The sequence below is a fragment of the Tiliqua scincoides genome, chromosome 2 (assembly GCF_035046505.1).
Source record: "Tiliqua scincoides isolate rTilSci1 chromosome 2, rTilSci1.hap2, whole genome shotgun sequence".
Classification (NCBI taxonomy): Eukaryota; Metazoa; Chordata; class Lepidosauria; order Squamata; family Scincidae; genus Tiliqua; species Tiliqua scincoides.
This window is the reverse complement of record NC_089822.1, coordinates 247,432,626-247,458,362: the sequence shown is the minus strand read 5'-3', so window position 1 is coordinate 247,458,362 and position 25,737 is coordinate 247,432,626. Positions and strand designations below refer to the sequence as shown.

Here is a 25,737-nt window from a genome sequence, read left to right as displayed (position 1 = left end):
CGTCTCCTTGCTTCTGCCTTTTGGAGAAGGGAAACTTGGCCCTTCCTTCATCTTGGGATCCTTAAGCCTGGCACACAGCTTGCTGGCTGCCAGTCTCTGAACTAGTGCCTGAGCTGGGAACAACCAGAAATAGATCTTGGAGAGGAAAACAAGGGAAGTACCAAGTGTGCGATTCCAACAGGATCTGCTCCTGCTGGGTGGGAAGACAGGTTCTGAGATGGAGGGGTCACGGTCTTCTTCATCCCAGTTGTGACACTGGAGCCATTGCCTAACTCACAACGAATCCCAGAGATGTGGATACTGACTTTGGCACTGATCCTACTACACCTGTCTCCTGCCTGCCTTCAGCTTACAACTCTTCCAGACTCTGTCAGCTGCTCTCCGGTGCGTATGAGTTTTATCATGGTAGTGGGTGGCAGGTTCTCTTTCGGCCAAGTCACATCTCAGGCTTTCAGTTGGAAAACCGTCCATTCCTTTCTGTCTTTCTCAGTTTTCTGTCTGTGTGTCAGCAGTGTACAGTATACGTACATTCCTGCTAGTTTTGTGCCACCAGCTGGCCTGGGGATTGCAGTATTTGCAACTGATTCAGCACTGCTCAGCTTGGTTTCTAGACAAAGAATGTGAAAGGGCAAGATCCACACCATAATCTCTTTGACAAACATATCGCACCAGCTTCAGGTGCCAAGTGAAGCCTTGACAGCCCTATGAAGGGGCGTTCCCTGGCAAGAAGGGAAGCTGTAGCAGCCGACTTGGCCAAGCTGAGTCCTGTGTCATTGCCTCAATAGACACCTATGTTTGACCTAAGGTGAATTGTTCTGTCTTACTTGGTACTACAAGGATTTTAGTTGGCAACCTTCAGTCTCAAAAGACTATGGTATCGCTCTCTGAATGGTGGTTCTGGAACAGCGTCTAGTGTGGCTGAAAAGGCCGATTCGGGAGTGACAATCCCTTCCACACTGGGAGCAAGTGTAGTGTGTCCCTGGTCTGTCTCCCTGGCTGTGGGCCTTCCTTCTTTGCCTCTTTGCCTCGGTCTGTTGGCCAAGTGTCTCTTCAAACTGGGAAAGGCCATGCTGCACAGCCTGCCTCCAAGCGGGCCGCTCAGAGGCCAGGGTTTCCCACCTGTTGAGGTCCACTCCTAAGGCCTTCAGATCCCTACAAGGATAGGGTGGCCAGATTCATGTGTGTGATGCTCCTTAGACTGAGCTGAGCCATTTGACCATCTAGCTCTGCGTTGATCTCCTGGGTCAGAAAGAAGAAGTGAGGCCTCCCCTTTCCACTCCACCATGGCCTGTGATTGTGCAGGGAAGGAGTTCTGTGGTTGCTAGGAGACACCGAGGCTGGACCGCCTGAAGATATGGACTCCGACAGGGCCTCTGGGCTGCTGTTTGCTCAGCAGCTGCTGAAGCCTTTTGACCAGCTGGTGTGCTGGTGCCCATGGCCGTGGAAACACAACTGTGGGAACAAGAAGCTATTGTACCAGTGCTAGGCTCAGAGGAGTGACTACTAAGGCCCTACTAGTATTATAGTGGCCACCTTGTGTGTGTGGGGGGGTCGTACATCTGTGCTTTTAAGACAGGCTGACATAGGAGTGATGCCGTTTCCACCACTTATCCCTATGCCAGGGAAATTGCTTTGCCTGCTCAGGTGTCAGACTGCTTCAAGGCACAGGAGTAGTGCCAGAAAACAAGGCGGCAACCCTCGCTGCCGGTCTAGGAACAACAGGCAAAGAAAGAAGGTCTTTTCATGGATACTGCAGGAGATGAAAAGGCCACTGCTGAGATGCTATTATGATGACATTTTATCTCTCTGTATATTTATTGAACTATTGCCCCCTCAGTGGCTGCAGAGCAGCCCGCTTCCAACATGCTCCTCCCTTCCTGATCCTCTGTTGTCTTTCCACTACCAAAATGTATATTGCAAGCCCCTTGGAGACAGGGACCTATACTTTTTGTTCATGAAACAGTTAAAAACACCATGTATACTGATGACACTATTATCAAAACAGTAAGGCCAGTGTGGTGTAGTGGTCAGTGTGCTAGATTAGGACCAGGGAGCTGTGGGTTAAAATCCCCGTTCATTGCGTAATGTTGGGCTGTTCACTATGTCTCAGCCTAACCTACCTCACAGAGTCATTGCAAGGATAAAAGGGAAGGGGGAGAAACCTATATGTTGCCTTGAGCAGGTACAGGATGCAAATATATCAGTAGTTCACAAACTTTTAGCACTGGGACCCACTTTTTAGAATGAAAATCTGACAGGACCCACCAGAAGTGACATCATCAAGCAGGAAAAAATTTTTTTTAAACAATCCTAGGCTGTAATCCTACCCACACTTTCCCAGGAGTAAGCCCCATTTACTATCATGTGTGTATCAGTTAGCTGGCATCCTTCAGTCTCGGAAGACTATGGTATTGCGCTCTGAAAAGTGGTTCTGGAACAGAGTGTCCTCTCCAGTGTGCGAAGCCTGGGTAAGGTAGATATGGAGGATAGACTGTGTTACCCATGCAGCAAATCCCCCCTCTCCACGTCGCTGAAATGGTCCAATGGAAAGGCAGAAGCCAATACAGTTGATTCTAGCGGCGTTGCAGGAGTTGCCAGAACGTTACTGAGTTCAGCCATGAGTTGCCTCAGGGACTCCGGCTCCAGATTTTGCCTCAAGGTTGACTCCTGAAACCTTTTCCATAACTGGATGTAGCCACAAGGCAGTGGAGGTTTGGGATCAGAGTTTTCCTTCTCTCAGATGAGCTGCCTTCCCAGGCTGACGAGTCCCATCTACACGGTGGCTGTTTAGTTGCCTCTTACGACAAGTACAGCCAAACTGAGGGCCTATTCTTATCCCCAGCCCCCAGGGAAATGTGTGTATCATGTGTACTATATATATGCTTTTAACAAAAGCACATATATAATAGCCTGTTAAAAGTACAGATGTGTAACATTTCCCCAAATGCAGTCACATACCATGATAGCATCAAGTCTAATACATCAAAAATAAAATATTGAAATGAATGGGGACCCACATGAAATTGGCTCAAAACCCATCTAGTGGCTCTCGACCCACAGACACTGAAATACATAATCCTAAGTTTGTAGGACAAAGGGAAGGTTCCTACCTGATCTCTAAGTAGGAAGTAAGGCACGAGCATTTAAAAGGGTCACCTAGACTTTAAAACAGTCATTGAATCCTCAAGCATTTATCAGATGAAACCCGAAATAACACATTCCTTGTCTCCACTATGTGAGAATGAGCAAGAAGCAACGGTGACTCAAGGGACCAGGGGCAATAAAGGCTACTATTATCCCTATTTAAAAAGTCATTGACATTTTACATGCTGCCTATTTTCACTTTTAGATATTACAGATGTCAATGTTTTTCAAGGTGTCACCCAAAACTCTCTCTCAATACTGTGACTTCTGGAACAAAATTTTAGCTGGTTGTTTGATCTGGTACAACAGCAAGAAAGTCAGTATTGCGTTTCTCAAATGGGTATAAACCCTTCCCTCTATCACTAAGTTCCCTATAAAGATTTTCACTTATCCATACTATCCATAAAAAGATCATCCCTCTTTATCCATACCAAAATGTTTGATATAAGGCCTGAGAACCATGGGGGGCGGGGCGGGAAGAAGGACCAGGTCTTTCTTGGAGGCAAGATTTACCTCCCAGTTTAGGATAGGCCTCCCCTTCACTCTGAGCTCTGGTGACAGACAGTGAAGAGTATAAACATGCCTTGGATGCCCAGGAAGGACTTCCAGGAGATCAGATTGTATTTTGGATTTATCCCCCTGGTAGGACAGAGGTCCAGAAGTGTTTCTTCTCTTGGGTGTGCTCCTGCGGGCTTTAGCAGAAGCTCTCTTCAGGACCCTCCGAGGAGCATGGAGAGCGGCTCAGGAAGAGGCGCTCTCCATGTGAGATATACTGTCAAATGAGTAGCAAGTCTCCATGTTTTCAAGGCATATGCATTACACTCTCCCTTTTACAGTGTAACCATTTTTGTGCTTTGTTTCTAAAAATTACTCTGAATCTGGGTCAAAAAGAAGAAGATGAAAAACATATGAGAAAAGTGGGGAAATGGGTGAAATGTAAAAGACCAAGCGCACAGTTTGCAACTACAGCTTGAGATACTAAACTTTATTATGTGGTGCCAGAATTTCTGAAACATTTTTATTATTGACTTTAATACTTTATTGATACTACATAACATTGCCGTTAATTGTTTTTTATTCTGTTTTATCATGACACACAACTTTTTCCTCGTGCTGTTAGGCATTTCGGGTTATGTTGGGGTGAACTTGGAAATGACTTTGGAATGAGTTAGAATTTTTCCCATTGAAATCATTGTAATAATTGTACTCATCTGGTTTTTTGCTGTAAGGACCATTTTCCAGATTGAATTAGGTACAGATGACAAGGGAAGAGTGTATTTAGAGAATATCTCCCTCTTGTGTATAGATTTGGTACATGCCAAAAGATAGCACACTTAATAAGTGCTCAGTTGGAAGGGGTGCTATTTGTGGGGGTGGGGGACAGCAGGGCCTCGGGGGGGGGGGTAAAGGGGGTAATTTGTACCCAGGCCCTGGGACAGAAAGGGGGCCCAGGAGCCAAAGGAGGGGGCCCAGAAATTTCCTGGGATCTTCAATTTTCTAATCTCACCCAGACTCACTGCCCATTTGGGATTTGGGTCTCACTGCCCAGACCTGAGCTCTCCATTGGAAGATTAGCAGACCTTGGCTCCAAAGACTATTCTGGCTTTTGCCACTTTCCCCCTGTTTTGCCTCCATTCTGCTCACCCCATTGCCACTCCCACTCTGTTTTCCCCCTCCCTCTTTGGGAAGGGGCCCAAAAGAAACTTCGTAGCCCTTGATAAAATTCCTCTTAGAAGCTCTGGGGGGCAGCAAGAGTTCTTCACTAATCCCTCGATCTGTCCCTTTTCTGTCCTCCTACACAGAATCTGCGCTGCAAGCTGCTGGGTAAGTAAACTGTTTACTCTGTTTTGTACTGGTCACATTTTTTTGTCACTGTTTTTTATTTAGATCTTGGTTTACACATTTAACCCAGCCCAGTCTGAAGACTGCCATCTATGTGGCATCTTTGAAATGTGTCATTCTAGATTATTTTGTTACAGGAACAGTTTTGCTTACTTGCTTGTTTAAAAGTGTATGGCTAACCCTTGCTGTGAGGGCAGTAATTCACATATGCTTTGACATGAGCAAAGTGCCACTCCTTGGAAGTGACAACGACCCCCAAAGCACTGCTCCTGGGTGAATATGAATGGTAGAGGTGGGGGGATATTTATTTATGCAGGTATTTATTTAAATAATTTCTACCCTGCCTTTCCCTTGCCAAAGCAAATGCCCAAGGCAGTGTACAAAATATTCATAAAGTACAATACAAAAATAAAAAAGACATGAAAGAGAAAATCCATTGTTGCTTGCCTCTTCGGCCTTGTGGACCTAGATTCAGCAAAAGCTCCTTTTTAGCTGCAAAACTCCAGTGTCCAAGCTTTATACAATGGTTGTCATATCCTCATGCAAGAGTTGCTTATAACACTAAGGCCGCAATCCTAACCCCTTATGTCAGTGCTTTCCAATGGGACAAGTGCTGCCAATGGGACAAGTGCTGCATCCTGCAGTTGGGTGTCACTCACGGAGGCCTCCTCAAAGTAAGGGATTGTTTGTTCCCTTATCTCGGAGCTGCATTGCCCTTATGTCAGTGCTGGAAAGCTCTGAAATAAGGGGTTAGGATTGCGCCCTTAGGGGACCAAACAAGGTGACTTTAAATATGTCATTTGGCCTTGTATGTGTTTATTTCTGAATAGCAGCCATGGGCTTCCCTGGATTGGGCCACACCATAGAGGAAGAGAGGGATTTAACCCTTTGCTTCCACCACAACCCCAATTCATATCTCTCTCTGCAGCTGTTGTTTGTCCGAGGAAGGAAGGGTTCATTGCAGGGACAGAGTGCAGATCCTGTGAAGGAGCATGGTTAATATGACTACTTTTTAGACAATTAGTGCTGTGGTGTTCTCTCAGTGAGCATAAACTTTCCTTCAGTCATTCTATACACTTAGCTGAGAGATTCTTAAGAGTAATTTTTACCCCCTCTTTCCTCTTAGTAAAGGCTGGGCTGCATACTTCTGGAGAAGTACTACCAGTTCCAGAGCGAGATCCAGTCCTGGTACTGCTCCACCTACAGGCAGAGAACACACTTCGATGTCAGCAGAAAGGAGACTGCTTCCCATGTGTGCAGGTGATGCTGCACCTTGGCCTGCTGGGTGAGAAAGATGGTGCAGCAGCCTGTGTGTGGAAGTTGATCTGGTTCAACTTGACATCTGAGTTACTCTCATGTATAGGATGTCTTGCATGTACACCTATGATTGCCTATTAGGTTTCCAAACCCAGTTTAATATGGTGACATTCACTGGCGTAGCTAGAGGGGGGTGGCGCACTAAGTTTTGCAGGGAGCCTCCCTGCAGCGTGCAAGCAGCTCCTTCCCTCCCCTTTGGAGTCATGTGGGCGGGAGGGGGGGCGAATGGCTCCCAAGGGGAGGGGGAGTCTAGTTGTGCCAGTGGTGACATTGACTTTTAAGGCTCTTAACAATCTGTAACCAGATTACCATTGAACCTGTCTGAGCCCTGTGATTAGCATCAGAGGCCTTGATTTGGCTCTCCCACCCATGGACAGTCCAATCATGAGGCAGCAGATTGCAAGCGGGTGGCAGATTCAGGGTGCCCTTCATCCTGCCACCACCTTCCTGCAGCCTACCACAGATGCAAGTCACTTTGATCCATTTCTTGTTCACTCAAGTTAGAAGTGGATCATCCCTTCCCGTGCTTCTTGCACAGTTTCCTCAAACCCAGAACTGCAAGAATTCTGGTTTTATTTACAGGGGCTGTGCAAACAAAGGAACTCCTTTATTTGTGCGCTGTGGTGCCTGAGAACTAGGCCATGGCTTGGGAAGCAGAGAGTATCCTGGGGGAATTCTCAACTGGCACAGATGTGGTTCAGGGCAGTGCACAATGTTGATACCCCTGATACTCCTATGGCCTCAGATCCTGGAGAGGAGGGAGTTGGAGTTGCACCCTGGCCCTCCTCCAACCACACCCATAAAGGCCTTGTCACTGAGCTTGTCTCTTACTTCCAGGTTTGAGGAAACCACACTTAAGAGGAAAGTAAGGGTTTTTTTCTTCCTTACAGCATGCTGTAGCAGAGACAGCTGCCACCATGTTGGGCAGCGTCCAAGATCACACCTCTTGGAAGGGAGGGAGATAGCAATCAGCAAAAGCACCCCCTTTCTATGGGAAGATATCCCATCACCTAGACTGTTTGCTATCAATAAAACATACACAGGAGTAGATACAGTACTTGGTTAAGGTTTCATAAGAAACTCACAGTTTGTAGTTGTATACAGGCATCATCTGAAGTGAACCAGAGAACCCTAGAGCTGTTCCCTTTGTGTGGAAGTCTGGTGAGGATGGCCTGGCAGGCATGGACCCCTGGCAGAGCACAGTCCCCTTCTCTGATTGTGTGGAAGGCAAGAGAGAATGTGGGAAGAAAGGGGAGGAAGGAAATAGTGTTAAGGACCACACCTCCTGCCAGAACCATAGAGGGGGCAGGTGAAGAGGTCTCAGGTGTTTGGACAGTGCACTGCCATCCAGAGTCCTACAAATCATGTTGCATCCAAATTCGAACAATACCAACCCTGCTCTTACCATTGGCCTGTTGACATATGTTTGGAAGGTACAAGATGCAGGGCCTTTTGAATAATGGCTCCACAATCATTACCATTAGGTAGGATTGTTATAGGATTCTTGCCGACTGTTCCAAGCAACCTTGTTTTCTGCCACTAAGCTGGTGGCATTTGCTCAAGGCCAGGAATGCTGAGGTGTTTCTTCTGAATTCTAGACATTGCTTCAAGAGCTCCAATGACAATTGGCACAATACTGACCACCTTCTCCCATATATATATTTATATACAGGACCACTTTTCAACAAGAGTAGTTTGCAAAACGTTTTACAGAGCAAAATAAATCAATAAATGGTTCCCTGTCCCCAAAGTGCTCACAATCTTTAAAAAAAAAAAAGGCAGAAGGGACACCAGCAACAGCCACTGAAAAAGACACCGTGTTGGGATGAAGGACAGTTGCTCTCCCCCTGGTAAATATAAGAGGACACCACTTGAAGTGGTGTCTTAGGAGTGGTGGCCTTAGGAGTGGACCTCAACAGGTGGGAAACCCTGGCCTCTGAGCGGCCCGCTTGGAGGCAGGCTGTGCAGCATGGCCTTTCCCAGTTTGAAGAGACACTTGGCCAACAGACTGAGGCTAAGAGGCAAAGAAGGAAGGCCCACAGCCAGGGAGACAGACCAGGGACAGACTGCACTTGCTCCCAGTGTGGAAGGGATTGTCACTCCCGAATTGGCCTTTTCAGCCACACTAGACGCTGTTCCAGAACCACCATTCAGAGCGCGATACCAGAGTCTTTCGAGACTGAAGGTTGCCAACTACTACAATCACTTGAAAAGGAGCCTCTTTGCCCATTTAGCAGGGGTTGTTTCAAAATTGCTGTATGGCTTTTTTAGTGTTACTTTTCTACATAAAAGCCTTGCTTCTTTTAAATTATTCTGTTTTTGAATTATTCTTTTAATTTATTCCTGTTTTTTTTAAACTTTTACCTCACTGCACATCATTTTGGATTCATTATGTAGAAAACAAGTCTGAAAATAAATACTGGCTAATCACTCCCCATCAGCTTATTCAGCTGGTTCAGCTTATTCTCTAGTCTTCGTGCGGCTCAGTAAATTTGTTCTGGCTGCTCAACATCCTTTCCCCTTTCTCCTCCCCTTTCTTATTTCCAGCCGATTAGTAGTTTAGTATTAGCAGACGATGCTAATCAAACATTGACTTGACTTGACTTCCGACGGGCGGACTTCCCTCAAATGAGGAGGCTGGTTAGAAGGAGGCTGAAAGGGAGGGTAAAAAGAGTCCAGTCTCTCCAGAGTGCATGGAGGCTGCTTAAAACAACAGTAATAGAGGCCCAGCAGAGGTGTATACCGCAAAGAAAGAAGGGTTCCACTAAATCCAGGAGAGTGCCCGCATGGCTAACCAGCCAAGTTAGAGAGGCTGTGAAGGGCAAGGAAGCTTCCTTCCGTAAATGGAAGTCTTGCCCTAATGAAGAGAATAAAAAGGAACATAAACTGTGGCAAAAGAAATGTAAGAAGGTGATAGGGGAGGCCAAGCGAGACTATGAGGAACGCATGGCCAGCAACATTAAGGGGAATAATAAAAGCTTCTTCAAATATGTTAGAAGCAGGAAACCCGCCAGAGAAGCGGTTGGCCCTCTGGATGGTGAGGGAGGGAAAGGGGAGATAAAAGGAGACTTAGAGATGGCAGAGAAATTAAATGAGTTCTTTGCATCTGTCTTCACGGCAGAAGACCTCGGGCAGATACCGCTGCCCGAACGGCCCCTCCTAACCGAGGAGTTAAGTCAGATAGAGGTTAAAAGAGAAGATGTTTCAGACCTCATTGATAAATTAAAGATCAATAAGTCACCGGGCCCTGATGGCATACACCCAAGGGTTATTAAGGAATTGAAGAATGAAGTTGCAGATCTCTTGACTAAGGTATGCAACTTGTCCCTCAAAACGGCCACGGTGCCAGAAGATTGGAGGATAGCAAATGTCACGCCTATTTTTAAAAAGGGAAAGAGGGGGGACCCGGGAAACTATAGGCCGGTCAGCCTAACATCCATACCGGGTAAGATGGTGGAATGCCTCATCAAAGATAGGATCTCAAAACACATAGACGAACAGGCCTTGCTGAGGGAGAGTCAGCATGGCTTCTGTAAGGGTAAGTCTTGCCTCACAAACCTTATAGAATTCTTTGAAAAGGTCAACAGGCATGTGGATGCGGGAGAACCTGTGGACATTATATATCTGGACTTTCAGAAGGCGTTTGACACGGTCCCTCACCAAAGGCTACTGAAAAAACTCCACAGTCAGGGAATTAGAGGACAGGTCCTCTCGTGGATTGAGAACTGGTTGGAGGCCAGGAAGCAGAGAGTGGGTGTCAATGGGCAATTTTCACAGTGGAGAGAGGTGAAAAGCGGTGTGCCCCAAGGATCTGTCCTGGGACCGGTGCTTTTCAACCTCTTCATAAATGACCTGGAGACAGGGTTGAGCAGTGAAGTGGCTAAGTTTGCAGATGACACCAAACTTTTCCGAGTGGTAAAGATCAGAAGTGATTGTGAGGAGCTCCAGAAGGATCTCTCCAGACTGGCAGAATGGGCAGCAAAATGGCAGATGCGCTTCAATGTCAGTAAGTGTAAAGTCATGCACATTGGGGCAAAAAATCAAAACTTTAGATATAGGCTGATGGGTTCTGAGCTGTCTGTGACAGATCAGGAGAGAGATCTTGGGGTGGTGGTGGACAGGTCGATGAAAGTGTCGACCCAATGTGCGGCAGCAGTGAAGAAGGCCAATTCTATGCTTGGGATCATTAGGAAGGGTATTGAGAACAAAACGGTTAGTATTATAATGCCGTTGTACAAATCTATGGTAAGGCCACACCTGGAGTATTGTGTCCAGTTCTGGTCGCCGCATCTCAAAAAAGACATAGTGGAAATGGAAAAGGTGCAAAAGAGAGCGACTAAGATGATTACGGGGCTGGGGCACCTTCCTTATGAGGAAAGGCTACGGCGTTTGGGCCTCTTCAGCCTAGAAAAGAGACGCTTGAGGGGGGACATGATTGAGACATACAAAATTATGCAGGGGATGGACAGAGTGGATAGGGAGATGCTCTTTACACTCTCACATAATACCAGAACCAGGGGACATCCACTAAAATTGAGTGTTGGGCGGGTTAGGACAGACAAAAGAAAATATTTTTTTACTCAGCGCGTGGTCGGTCTGTGGAACTCCTTGCCACAGGATGTGGTGCTGGCGTCTAGCCTAGACGCCTTTAAAAGGGGATTGGACGAGTTTCTGGAGGAAAAATCCATTATGGGGTACAAGCCATGATGTGTATGCGCAACCTCCTGATTTTAGGAATGGGTTAAGTCAGAATGCCAGATGTAGGGGAGAGCACCAGGATGAGGTCTCTTGTTATCTGGTGTGCTCCCTGGGGCATTTGGTGGGCCGCTGTGAGATACAGGAAGCTGGACTAGATGGGCCTATGGCCTGATCCAGTGGGGCTGTTCTTATGTTCTTATGTTCTTATTAGTATTCTCTGCTAAATTAACACAAAAAATGATATACAACAAGGAATATTTAGACAATGGTTTAAACATCTCCGTGATGACACACGTCTTTTATTTTCCTGTAGAATCACCTGCCTTAGGTACAGACCTAGATGGAGAAGCTGACAAGACTGGTCGGCACCCCAGGAGACATAATGGGAGAACCAATGGTGAGATTTGTCTACAGCAGCCCCTACCCACCAACCGAAGATCCCGTCTCTGCCCTTGTGACCCTTCTCTCCTTCACTCTGTTCCCAGCATTACTGAAGACACGCATACTGCTTTTAACCCATGGGTATGCATCATCCCGCAGTGTCATTGTAGAGGTGTCGCTTCCCCATGACTGGCACAGCAGAACGAGGGTGAGTAATTAGGGCTAGTGTCATGTTGGCACAGCCCCTTAGAGAGAGACACAGTCCCTTAGAGATACACAGGTATCAAGATACATGTCTGTAGGCTGCCCCAGGAATTGCAGCAATGAATCTTGTTTCCTCCACACTGAACAATACTCTGACCAGCCTATCCAAATCACCTGGGGGAGAAGCATACACTTAGTCTTGCATGGAGGGGAGTCACTTGAACTAACCCACCACATGATTAGGCAGTGGGAGGATGCTGTGCCAAGGGAGGTAGCATTTCCCCTCACTTTGTCCTCCCTCCTCCCTCCCGCGACATACCATCTGATTATCTGAACTGTATCTTCTGACATATCTTTTGAACTGGGCAAAAGGTTCCATTTCCTGTATCTGTTAAGTCAAGTCAAGTCAAGTCAACCTTTATTAGGCATAAACATTTGGTAGGTGAAGACTCTGTACGGAAACCGTAGAGAGAATATAAACCTAAATAGTACACAAATATATGTATATATGCACACCTACGTGTACACACAGATACAAATGTACAATACATTTTACATACAAACATGTATTATTAAAAAAAACAATCAGTTACTCTGCAGATATTGCCAAAGATGTAATGTACTCAGTGATTACTTGCTACAGAAAGCTTGGCTCGATTCAAATTACTCAAATTTAGGAACTGTGCAACTGAGAGGGTTGTATGCTCTACATCACCTGCTAGAAGGAACTGAATTATAGCTTTCTCAGAAGTATCTATTAAGTGCCAAACTACTGGACGCATTACTTTAAAAGTGTATTGAGTTGGAATCCTGTGACTTCCCATGTTTCTTCTTTTACAAAAAGCTACTGTGGAGGGTTGAATCCAGAAGAAGACAGTAATATGGAGGAGGGCAGGTTTAACCCCTTCCCACCATGGCATGGGGCGGAGGAAAGAGTTAACCCCCACTCCAAAGTTCTGATCTGGATCAGGGCCCGCCAACAGCTGCTCTTTGTAAAAGAAAAAATCTGGGAAGTCTCAGTCACAGGATTCTAACATGCTCTTGAAGTATCATCTAGTTTGCCCTTGACTCATGCACCTGTGTACCCTATTGGTACCCTACTCCTACCGTGCTCTGCTCTGCCCTGCTCTGCCCCTACTGCCTTCATTTTCCTTTCACCATCATGAACAGTGCCAGAATTTTGAAAGAGCCCAAATCAGTCACAGCAGTATCATGAAAATAAATGAGGAAGCAATGAACTGAGTTGTTTTACAGCTATTTTTTCTGTGCTAATTTTCGTAGTACAGAAATTGGATGTGAAGGGGCCCCAGATATCTGGCAGCTCTAGTTATTTTCCTTTGAAGGTACCTGTACTGTGTGCGCATAGTTCCTAAAAGACATCAACTAGGAACGGCAGTGCTAAATACCGTGGTGACGGAGAATTCGATGTATAGAAAGGGAAAGAAATTAGTATGGTTCTTTATTTTAATTATTTACATCCTGCTTTTAGCCACACGGTCACAAAACAGCTTACAACAAACCACGTTTTTAAAAATGCAATAAACTGTATTCTAGAAATGAATTGAAAACAAAGAATTAAAGCAGCTGTGATTAAAATGCCTGATCGTGACCTGTGCGATATTGATGCAGAGACAAGGATCCCATTGTTTCAAGAGGGATTAAGAAAGGAATGCAGCAATCCTTTAGTTATCTCCCTCCCACTTGCCGAGCAGGTTCTGACTTCAGGTAGGGCTGTACACATCTGGTGGAGCCAGCCACCCCATCCCTGAGTCATCCCCATGTTCGACTTGGTCTGCCCACAAATTCCATCACTTATCCTATCCATAAGCAGAGCTGGGTCTCTATTGCACTTTAATTCTATGCCAAAAACATCACATAGCATTCTGTAAAATGTGAAATCAGCCAGGTTGTGCGTGAGCTTGCACCTTCTTGTCTATTCTTCAGAATGTGTCCACTAGTCATGAGGAAGGGCAAAGACAAAGCCTTGGGCACAGGAAATTTACTAGAAATTTCACTCACAATGTTCTCCAGCTTCTGACATTTCGCAAGGGTGTCTGCTCAGCCTTAAGGCTTAGAAAGTTGCCTTTTTGAAGGGAGCAAAAAAACAAAACAAAACAAAAACAGAAAACTGGGCTTTTCAGTTATGCTGTATTCTGTGATGTGTGTGTCTATAGAACTGTACAGTACACTCAGACCTGTCCATAAGTGAGCACAGTTTGCATAACATGTTTACAGCTTTCACTGGGTATAACCAGGCCTTTGGAGGGGGGAGGCAATGGAGTATCACTCTCCCTTCAAACGTAGGTATAGGATACGCTGGGATCTCCTGACTCATCCTTCTCCCATGTACAGCAAAATCCAGGTGCTAGAGAACAGGAAGGAGGAGCAACCTCAGTAGATCATAATGATGATGAATATTCACACTGTATGCCGCTTTTCAACAAAAGGATTGATTGATGAAGTCATCCCAAGAGTCTCCCACTGGAGAAAATAGAGATAGCAAGGGTTGCTGTGTTGCACTAAGAGATCCTCCCCTTGCTTTACCTTTAAACCTGTTGCTGAATTGGGAGATGAGACAGTCACAGCTTTCATCTGTACCATTCTCCTGTCCACCTAGCGTGTTGTCAGAATGTATGTATGCATGTGTAAATAGATCTACCCTTTCCTACCTTCTGTGTTGGAGAGCAATCCTGGTGTGTTGGACAGTGAGGAGGGGAATTATGCAAGAGTACCAATAGCTATCTCCTCTTCTGATTTCAGCAGCAGATTTAAAGGTAAGGGGAGGACTCTCTGGATTGCAGTCAGCCTTAGGTTTAGGAGTTCTTATATATGTTGGTGGACTGGCCAATACTTTGCTATTAAAGACAGAACAGAAGGTCCCTGTCTTTAATAGCAATTAGGACTGGGCCCTTCTAGTTACTCAAGTTACATTATTCCTGTTGAAGTAGAGACAAGTTGAAGAAAAGCAAATGCAGATGGTTTGTATACACTGTCACACTGGAATATGAGGTTTGTCTTTTTTAAAAAAAAATTCTTCATTGTTACTAGTTAAGGGCCAAAGTAGATGTGGTCTTAAATGTATAACATGGCCAAATTAGGGGGTGGATAATTTTTTTTAATGAATAGTACATGCGTGTGTATGACTGGTGGTGAAACTATGGCAGGGGTAGTAGGGGGACTTTAGGAATTGTTCCCATGATGCTTTGGATTCTGGTCTTGGCCTCCTGTATGCAGGTTTTAACTTAACTTCCATTGAAAGTCAATGGAAGTTTTTAATTCAACTAAAATAGCACATTGGGAGAGCCAAGATCAGGATCAAAACTGCAGGGGGGGGGGGCTAATTCTAAAACCCCTCCTATACCCCATCACAGATTTGCCACCTTTCATGCCCCACATGCTATTTATATATATTTTTTAAAAATCCTCTTCTGTGCCCAGAATTCACCTTTTAGTTTACATCTAATTTGGTCCTAAGAGTTCACTTTGTGTCCTTGTTTAAAAGCAGTTTGTCAGGGAGACCTAGGGGGTGATATTGAGAGTAAACTAGAACAAATAGGTGTACTCTGGAATGCATAGTATTTATCCATTTATGTACAGTGCAATCCCATGCATATTTACTTGGAAGTAAGTACTGAGATCAAGTGAGCTTACTCCATAGTATGTATGTGTGTATAGGATTCCAGCTTTAGACTTGAAGCCTACCCAATCTCGAAGATGAACACAACCCACTTACAGCAGAATGGAAAACATCTTTAATTATTCCCTGAAATTTCCTTGTTCTTTCCTGGTTTAAACAGTGGGCCTCAAGGGATTGTCAACATGCAAATCAACTGCAGTTCTCCTGTTGGGGTTGTATTTTCAGTGCTGAACACATTGCCCATGCCTGTCCTAGAAAGTTAATCACCTGTTTGTCTTTATTAGATAGAAAATGCAGATAAGAGATGTATAAGGCAATCCCAATTTCCAGACTGAGTTACAGAAACACCCAGCTCTCATGGAAGCTTCTAGGATTAATCCAATGGGTATTACTGAAGTAAATTGGCTTCATCAACTTGGCCGCACATACCTTTTAAGCAAGGACTGTATGCTCCAAATACTATACTCAGCATTATTATGATTTATTATTAAAGAAAGAATGAATGGCAGATGGTCACAAAGAATTCCTATTATAAGTGGCCATGAATACTTTTTCTTCCCATTATGCCAAATAATGCAATCTACAGCAGTCAGTGGTCACTATATTCTTTGAAGCAAGGGCAGGCAGCCATAAAACCTAATATGGGAATTCTTGCAACTTCCTATTTCCTCTCCTATCACATAACACATCATGCATTAGTGATACTCCTTTGCTACTAAAGCAGAAAATATTTAAGAGCTGGTATAATGTCGTGGCTAGGAAACTGAGCTGGAAATCAGGGCTCTGCTAGTTCAAGTCTTACCTCTGCCATGAACTCACTAGGTGGCTTTAGACAACCCCGGCAGTGGTCCTGGTGCTTTCCACACCAGGGGCAACCCCTCTTCTGCCACCCCCCCCAACCCGGAAGTAATTGTGATGATGTCACCACAATTATGTCTGCGCGACCTCCTCCTTTTCGGAGGAAGCAAGTGCCACTTCAAATGGCACAAAAAAATTTTTTTACAGCACTGAAAGCAGCACTTGCCTCCTCCCAAATTGGAGGAAGTGGGCGCTGCTTCTAACAGTACAAAAAAGCTTCAGTTGAGCCTTTCATGCCACAACCAATGGCACAAAAGTCTCCATCGGAGCTATTTGACCTTTCTAAGGGCCGCCCTCTTCTCCCCTTTCTTTTGAGGGGAGGAAAAGAGGGTGACCCTCAGATGTGGTTTGGAACTGCGCCGACAAAATCGATGGTGGGCGGACCGGGTCGTGGGCACTGCCCCCCCCAGCCTGGCACCAGGGCATTTGCCCGCATTGCTCCCGCAGGTATGCCACTGGACCAGCAAATCCCTCTCAGCCTCAGCTCTCCACCTGCAATATGGTGATAATCACTGCCAGCCCATCCATGAGGGCACCTGATACGGGTTGCACAGGTGGCAGATTGTGAGGGGTTCAAAGGGGTGGAGAAATTGGGGTGTCTTTCACCTGGAGTCTGCTACTGCCATCTCCATCCAACCCACCACCGACAAAAGCGGCAATTATCTGCTTCCCGCTCGTTCAAGTGAGAAGTACCGTAGATCATGTCCTTCCTTACCATGTTTTTTCTGTGCTTTTGTCAAACCTGGAATATACTGGACTTAAATAAAAGTTCATTTACATTTGTGTATGTTTGTGAATGTTTGCACTGTCCCTGTATGTAAAACCGAAGTTCTGCACTTTCAGGTTTGACAACAGCATGCAAGGAATAGGGTAAGGATTTAAGGGCTTTTGTAGCACAGAGATGCCAGACCTGAGACAGCATCAGAGGGCATCCTGGGCCACACCACCCGTGGGGATATTAATACATTCCTCGCTGGGTTGCTGTAAGGATTATATTGAGATAATATATGTGAAGCACTTCGCATACTCCAAATGTGCTATACAAATATTAAGTATCAAGAGCCCGAACCAGAACCAGGGGACATCCACTCAAATTGAGTGTTGGGAGAGTTAGGACAGACAAAAGAAAATATTTCTTTACTCAGCATATGGTTGGTCTGTGGAACTCCTTGCCACAGGATGTGGTGATGGCGTCTAGCCTGGACACCTTTAAAAGGGGATTGGACAAGTTTCTGGACGAAAAATCCATTACAAGGTACAAGCCATGATGTGTATGCGCAACCTCCTGATTTTAGAAATGGGTTATGTCAGAATGCCAGATGCAAGGGAGGGCACCAGGATGAGGTCTCTTGTTATCTGGTGTGCTCCCTGGGGCATTTGGTGGGCCGCTGTGAGATACAGGAAGCTGGACTAGATGGGCCTATGGCCTGATCCAGTGGGGCTGTTCTTATGTTCTTATGTAAGAGAAGTGGTGACAATATGGAAGTGCCCTCACTGCATTTAGTCCACTTGTAGCTTTTGCTTCTCTTCTAAGGCAGCCCATTCTGCAGCATTTGAATCAAGAGAAGCCAATTGTGGATGGCACTGATTAGCAAGTGTCCTTGATGTCATCAGCATTCCTCAACCCATGCATCACTAGAGTAGTTTTGCAACTGTGTTTAGTTTGTGGTTTTCCATTATGTAATAAGGTAAAGCATGTATGTATAATAAACAAATACATTCATATGTTCTGGGTTAAATGTTTTAAAAAAAGGAAGACAGCTTACCTGAACCATAAGGGAAAGAGAAAGACTGACAGCTGAATGAGTGTTCAGTTCACAAGTGTGCACTCAGTCACGGCAAGGTACAAAGCTAAGATCACATCAGTGATTGTGGGTGAAAAGCTTAGTATGGCCATTCTTTATATGTTATCTTTGTTTTTATTTCAGTTTTTCGGATGTGTGAACAAGTTCTGTATATACAATATTACATAACTTCCCTTTGATCTTTGACGCTCCCGATTCCTCCCTCTCCAGGGCTCACTCCAAGTTGATTGCTTCCCAATTGCTCTGGAAGGAGAGTTGCATATCAAGGCCGTCACTAGCCCCCGGTACCAGTCCATGCCTGAGCTGAACTACACACATTATGGACCAAGTGAGTGTTCCTCCTGGCCCTCCAAAAGCAGAAAGCAGAACAATCTGACTATAATCAACTTAATCCCCAATTTTCCTTTATTTTTTGTCTGTTTTGTGCCTTCCTATCACCTGCAGGCTCCTATATGGAATTCAGCATCCTGAAATGATTCAAAGGTAGCAAAGGCTTGCAAAGGCGGCAAAGGATGCAAAGGCCTGACCACTGTGTTGTCATTCATTGTTTGAGCATCTTCTACTTCCCCACCTAACCAGTGAACAAAGAACCTGGCTTTGAGCCAGCTTATTGAATCATGAAGCCCACCTAATTCCCCCCAAAACAGGAAATGCAGATGGTTCAAGTGACCCCAAATATCCAATCCCACTGGTGAACCCCTAGAAGCACACACAGTTTATAAAAAGCGGGGTCATGCATTCTCCCTTTGCACCTTTGCCCTGTGTGGAACATCCGATGCTTTGACAATGACCCACACCTGGCTCACAAATCAGGACTTTAGGGACTCTCCATTATACTGGGAGGGTGGTTTTTCCAAGACGGCTTCCTTCTGTCCAGTTCCTTCCTTCTGTCCTTGGGTGTTAAGAACATAAAAACAGCCCCGCTGGATCAGGCCAAAAGCCCATCTAGTCCAGCTTCCAGTATCTCACAGTGGCCCACCAAATGCCCCGGGGAGCACACCAGATAACAAGAGACCTGCATCCTGGTGCCTGGTGTTGGCATCCCAGTTCAAACCCTGTTGGGTCAAGGAGTGGGTACTGGTTGGTTTCTAAGGTGCTGTGCCTTGCACTTATCTGCCTATTACACCTCCTGATTGTTCTGCTGTATTTTCTTCCCACAGGCTGCTCCTGGAGTGAAGCAAAAGATGCTATCCTCCTCTGCCAAGGTTTGTAGCAATGCTATCTCCCTGTTAATAGTGCTCTTCTGAGCCCAAGCAAACTTCTTTCAGCTAATTTGATTGGTATCGGACTTTCATTCAGGCACTTCCATAATTACTTCTTAGTCCTGCCCTGCTGGGTGAACCCAAAGATCCACGTAGTCCAGCCAGATGTCCTACCAAAGCTCACAAACAGGGCATGACAGAGGTATCTGGTAACTGGATGTATACTTGGCACTGGCAGGACAAACCATAGTCACAGGACTGGAAGGGAAGTGATGATTGCCTAGTCAAGCACTATGTTCCTTCTGCATATAAAGTATTTATACTCAGACAATGATATGTTAACTCGCATATAAAGTACCCCTGCCCGCAAGCGTGGAATCTGGTGGAGAACTTGGCATCAAGAACCCCAGCTTTCATTCCTAAATAGCCAAGTTTCAAGTTCTCAGTGTTGTGGAGAGCCACCCGAGCATGTCATGACTGTGTCTGACAAACACACAGAAATGGTGAAGATTTGCAAAGGCACCAACTTGCATGAGTTGGCACAGATTCGGATAGTCTTGATTAAGATATACTGCTAGTGGAGCAGTGAATTATTTGAACCAGGGCAGAGGAGCCTCAGGCAAAGGAGATGTTCAAGTAATTCAGGTGACTCATACAACAGATGCAACATTCTAACAGTGATTACAGCACAGGTGTTGCTTATCGTGTGGTCCTGGAAAGCAGCGTAGATACATTTATACATAACACTTTTCAGTGTATAAAAAATTATCCACGTACATTGTAATCACGATTGGTGGATTTCCCTGGGGTAGACAAGGAGCATTCATGATACCATGGGTGCTAGCCAATAGACACCTTATACGGGTATCCTTTCCTTCATTCAAAATGCACTAAGCTGGAAACTTTCAGAGCTGTTTTGTCAGGTTCCAGTGAATAGCCAGGCATCAAAAAGAAGGGCTCATTCACCACGGAGAAAGGATTTATACCTTGCTCCTTCCTTCCCAAAGTCCATGCAACCCTATGGCTGCAATTATTATTATTATTATTATTATTATTATTATTATTATTATTATTATTATTATTATTATTATAGATGTGAGTTGTTTTACCTGTGAATTGCTTTAACTGGGTATTAAAACATTACATCTGAAGGACAACCTATGTAGCCGAGAAATTTAGTAATAATTGAGATCACTGTCAGAGGTCCTTCACTGGACACTCCCACTGACAATGATGAGGTGAGTGGTGAAAGAGCCTTTTCTGCTGTGGCACCCCATCTCTGGAATGCTCTCCCTAGGGTGGTTCACCTGAGTTTCTGGCAGCTTACAACTATCCAAGCCGTTCAGTGCTCATATGATCAACTTGATCTCTTGTTGCTTCTTCCTGATTTCTTGAGGGTGTACATTTATTTGTTACTTTATCAGCGGCTTTATTGTTGATGCTATAATTTTTGAGATTGTTTCAATATTATCTTATATTTAAAGAACTGTAAGATGGGAAATACAGTACTATATATATACTTTATTCTATAACTAGAAGGACCAGAAGAGTGGGCTGAAAAAGGGAGACCATTAGCAAAGATTCAAGAAAGGGAACAGCTTGGAATCACCATGTATTTTTCCAGTTAGCACTTTTCTCCTTCCAAGTGACCCCTAGACAATACCATCCCCCAGCCAGCCTGTACAAAGCATATGCCAGAATTATTGTGGATTTTAGTGACATATTCTCTCCAACAGTGCCCAGGCTGAAGATCACTAAGGGGTTAGAGGAGGTTGTGCTGCATGTATTGGATGTCCCTTTAGGACAACACCTTGAGCTGTGGCTGTATCGGAACCAAACGCGTGGACATAAAGGGATTATGGACAAGTCGAAGGCGCTGGTGAGTGAAGGATCCTGCTCAGTATCTGCCTAGCTTAGTACTTCCCCCATTCATTTCCTCCCTGTTGTTGGCATCCTTCAGTCTCAGAAGACTATGGTATCGCACTCTGAATAGTGGTTCTGGAACAGAGTGGTTCTTCTCCAGTGCATGAAGCCTGGGTAAAGTAGGTATGGAGGATAGGCTGTTGTCCATGCAGCAAATCCCCCCTCTCCACGTCGCTGAAATGGTCAAATGGAAAGGCAGAAGCCAATACGGTTGGTTCCAGCGGGATTGCAGGAGTTGCCAGAACGTGACTGTGTTCAGCCATGAACTGCCTTGGAGAGGTTGACTCCTGAAGCCTTTTCCATAACTGGATGTAGCCACAAGGCAGTGGAGGTTTGGGATCAGAGTTTTCCTTCTCTCAGATGAGCTGCCTTCTCAGGCTGATGAGTCCCATCTACCCGGTGGCTGTTTAGTCGCCTCTTACGACAAGTACAGCCAAACTGAGGGCCTATTCTTATCCCCAGTCCCCAACGGATTTCCTCCCTAGCCCCTATTTAACCCCTCCTTCTGTAGTTTGAAGTACACTGTACAGCTGTGTCTTGAAGTAACAGCAAGTCTTTAGTTTTCATTGTTAAGTTTTCAAGGTACCTTATCTCTACATTGCAAGTTATAATTGGTATTTTAATTCCTGCATGCATAGTAGCACACAGTCTCCTTTGAGAAAAAGATGGTTGCTGCAGCATTATGAGTTGCCATTTCCTTTATCCGAGGTGGTTAGATCAATGTTAGATTCAACGTTGCCACCTGTTTTTCTAGATCTGTACCTGGGTCTTTAACAGTAGCAGCCTGAAATTGTTGGTGAAGTTTTGTTATTATGAACGTAAGCTATGGGAAGAGCCTCACCTGCTAAGTTTTTATGACAGGCGATGGTTTAAATGCATAGGAGCAGGGCCAGAAAAAAGGTTGCTACCCTGGTGGTTGCTGTTGATTTGCTGTTTGCTTAAAAATGGGAAAGAGTTTGGTTGTACTTGTCCTAGGAGGCGACTAAACAGCCACCGGGTAGATGGGACTCATTAGCCTGGGAAGGCAGCTCATCTGAGAGAAGGAAAACTCTGATCCCAAACCTCCACTGCCTTGTGGCTACATCCAGTTATGGAAAAGGCTTCAGGAGTCAACCTCGAGGCAAAATCCGGAGCCGGAGTCCCTGAGGCAGTTCATGGCTGAACACAGTCACGTTTTGGCAACTCCTGTGATGCCGCTGGAACCAACTGTATTGGCTTCTGCCTTTCCATTGGACCATTTCAGCGACGTGGAGAGGGGGGATTTGCTGCATGGGTAACAGTCTATCCTCCATATCTACTTTACCCAGGCTTCATGCACTGGAGAGGACACTGTTCCAGAACCACCATTCAGAGTGCGATACCATAGTCTTCCGAGACTGAAGGATGCCAACTGACTGAGTCCAGGGGTGTCAAACATAAGGCCCGGGGGCTGGATGCGTCCTGTGGAAGCTTTTTATATGGCCCTCAGGCTTTCAGCTGCTGAGTAGTGCTGAGGTGTTACTGCTGAAAGGGCAGCCCACATGAAAATTGGGCTCTCCCATATCTTGAAATATGATCAAGATTCATATATTTTCTCTTTTGTTATTTGCAGCTATTGAGTTCCTAAGTGAGAAAAAAAGTGTTTATTTTCGGTTATGACCTGTTCAATGGCATCTTAATGCCATTACTTCTTACTTAATGACATCACTTCGAGCCCTCAGCAGGCATCATGAATGCTATGTGGCCCTCCGTATGAAATGAGTTTGACACCCCTGTCCTAGTCCTTCCCCTGGCCCCCTCTTACCGTATAAACTTGTTGAGAGCTTCTGATCAAAGCCATTCTATACATTACGTAGTGAAAAACACAGGTCTGCAATGAACAAAATAAAACACTTCAATATATAGTGATTGTTTTCTCACCATAGTTCGAAACTATTAATGATAGGATGAATGGCTGATGGTTAGAATGTTAGATCTTTCATTTGAAACTGATGGAGAAGAGCTCATGGGGCAGAAAGAGGTAGAATTACACCAGGTTGTTCCTCTAATGGTTCTCACCCTCCTCTCTTTATCTTCTCATCTTTCAGATTGGCCCTGAGAATGTGAGCATCCCTATCTCCAATGTGTTTCCTTGTCTCTGCCTGCAGGTGAGGCTCTGACATGTTTCACAAGGTGCTCTCACCCACTCATTTTAGTATTATTGTCCTTCCTCACGCGATCACCTCTACTCATACCCACTCCTTTCTCCTGGAGCACCAAAATACCAATTAAAGAGGCGGAAGCAGCCATGTCTTGACAAGGGTTGTGTATGGGCGTAATCCTAACCCCTTATGTCAATGCTTTCCAGCACTGACATAAGGGCAATGCAGTAAGGGAACATTCCCTTACTTTGAGGAGGTCTCCATGAGTGACACCCAACTGTAGGATGCAGCACGTGTCCCATTGGCACCACTATGCCAGTGCTGGAAAGCACTGACATAAGGGGTTGCCTCTTATGAGATTAACCACTAGGCATAACACAGTAGTGCCTGGATTCATGTCTGATTAGGAGATTTATTTTCATATTATGGCTTTATCCCGCTTCTCAGACAACGATGTGTCCCAAAATGGCTCACAGAAGTTAATTGTACCAGTCACAGAAAACCAGGGCCCAATGGCGGCTGTGTTTTAGGACAGTTTAGAGCAATTCCCAGCCTGATGTTTCAGAACATATAGGCTAGCTCTGTCCCCAGTCCCAGGGGCATGTATGTATGTGCGTGGAGTGAGTGTGATGAGGGAAAAGCAGTTGAATATATGCTGAAAGGCATTCTTTGACTTCCATGGCTGAGTTCGGGCAGAGAAATAGGTTTGTGGACTGCTGCATTCCATCTCAGATTAAACCCTGCCCTAATGGAGGAGAGAGCCCCTCTTGAGGCTTAGCCTGGGTGGCAATAAGAAAAGGTGGAGGGTCAAAGGGATTAATTGGCAAGGTTGAATCCAAGGAAGCCATTTCAGAGCTCAATGGAATGGGAGAAGATAAGTTCAGAGATTTGATCTTGCTTATGTCGAAGACGGAATTAAAAAAGCAGCGTTTTCTAAGATGATTTGTTGTGGTTGCATTTTAAGCACCCTGCAGATGCCCCTGTTTTTTTCCCCTAAACTGGTATGATTAAGGGATAATTAACAAAGAAGGTCTAGCAGTGGCTACAAAACATGCTGGTTATTCACCACCCCCAGTTTCTGCAACAGTTTTCCTCTGAATTACCTGTTGCAGAGGCGTAATGGCAGGAAAAAGGGATGCCTTTCTCCCCCGCTTGTGGGCTTCCCAGAGGCAGCTGGTGGGCCATTGTGGGAAAGAGGGTGCTGGACTAGGTGGACCTATAATCTGATCCAGCAGCGCTTTTTCTATTTTCTCATACTAAGTGGGAGAGTTGCTTCAAGATGCTCCACATAGTGGCTGGTACAATGAGGTGTGCCACAGGTAAGCAGCAGCAGTTCTTTGGGTGATTTTCTCCATACCAGTGCTGGCTTTTCCTTTTGCAGAACCAGAAGTTGTGCTCACTTCCAGGGGTTGGCTGCCTTTCTGAAACAATTTAAAGGGCCTTCCACTGGCACCAGCTGCAGTGTCATGCTATTGGAAGCGGCTGGCTTCCGTGTGATAGTCAATGTTACGTATGAAGTCAATCAGTCCTTGCATACCAACTTGATTCATTCTCCCATATCAGCCGAGATTCAGATCAGAGGCCTTGTTCTCTAGCCCAGTGGTTCTCAAACAATTTAGCACTGGGACCCACTTTTTAAAAGCACAATCTGTTGTGATCCTCCAGAAGTGATGGACATTAATCCGGAAGTGATGTCATGGCCAAGGATGACATCATCAAGCGGGAAAATTTTTTTACAATCTAGGCTGTAATCCTATCCAAACTTACCCAGGAGTAAGCCCCGCTGACTAAAAACATATACACAGTAGTCTGTTAAAAGTACAGATCTGTAACATTTCCTCAAATGCAGTCACATTCCATGGTAGCATCAAGTCTATTAAAAATAAGATATTGAAATGAACGGGGACCCACCTGAAATGGGCTCACAACCCACCTACTGGGTCCTGACTCACAGTTAGAGACACCGCTCTAGCCCATTATTGGCAGAGAACTGGGTTGGCTGGCATAAGAGATACACTCTTTTTGGTGGTGGCCCCAGTGTTGTGGCACTCCCTTCTTGGGGAGATCCGTATAGCTCTCACACTTGCAGCTTTTAGGAAGAAGCGAAAAACATTTTTATTCGGCAAGGCCTTCCCAACTCTGTAATTTTTTTTTTTTTTTGCTTTAATGTTATTTTAGTATTTATTTCATCAATTTTTTGTACACCACACTGATCTGCAGAGAAAGCCGTCCAAAAATTAAATAAATAAAATAAATTCATCCTTCCTGACTTTCCCTCAGGGTCAATGTGTGACATCATGGATTACTTTTCTGTTCCCTGTTCTGTTTATAGGTCTGGATCAAGGGTAATGACTCACCCCGAACTCACCTGTGTCCCTTTGCAAATGGTATGAAAAAAATTGCATTTATTCAGATTTCTATCCCTTAAGGCAGGTAACAACAGGTTTAAAGAACTATAAATTATATTTCAAAATTGGATTCAGAATTTCAAAAAATTTTAAGAATTCCATTAACAGATAAAAGATCTGGCCTAGCTGGTAGCCATAATCTAATTTTGTCACAATATGTATTTATATACTACCTATCCAGGAGCTCAGAAAGCAAAA

At 45.0% G+C, this 25,737-nt stretch overlaps 1 protein-coding gene across 1 annotated transcript in view; it reads left to right on the top strand.

Moving 5' to 3' along the window:
- Positions 1-1,354: 1,354 nt before the first annotated feature.
- IL17RC (interleukin 17 receptor C) overlaps positions 1,355-25,737 on the top strand; it is a 37,358-nt gene continuing 12,975 nt past the window's right edge. Inside the window, exons 1-10 of the mRNA XM_066613002.1 lie at positions 1,355-1,420; positions 4,947-4,968; positions 6,113-6,271; positions 11,315-11,398; positions 11,487-11,590; positions 18,097-18,214; positions 19,047-19,091; positions 20,825-20,967; positions 23,078-23,137; positions 25,464-25,518. Coding sequence (XP_066469099.1) covers positions 1,355-1,420; positions 4,947-4,968; positions 6,113-6,271; positions 11,315-11,398; positions 11,487-11,590; positions 18,097-18,214; positions 19,047-19,091; positions 20,825-20,967; positions 23,078-23,137; positions 25,464-25,518 — 856 coding nt within the window. The remainder of the gene's footprint in view (positions 1,421-4,946; positions 4,969-6,112; positions 6,272-11,314; positions 11,399-11,486; positions 11,591-18,096; positions 18,215-19,046; positions 19,092-20,824; positions 20,968-23,077; positions 23,138-25,463; positions 25,519-25,737) is intronic.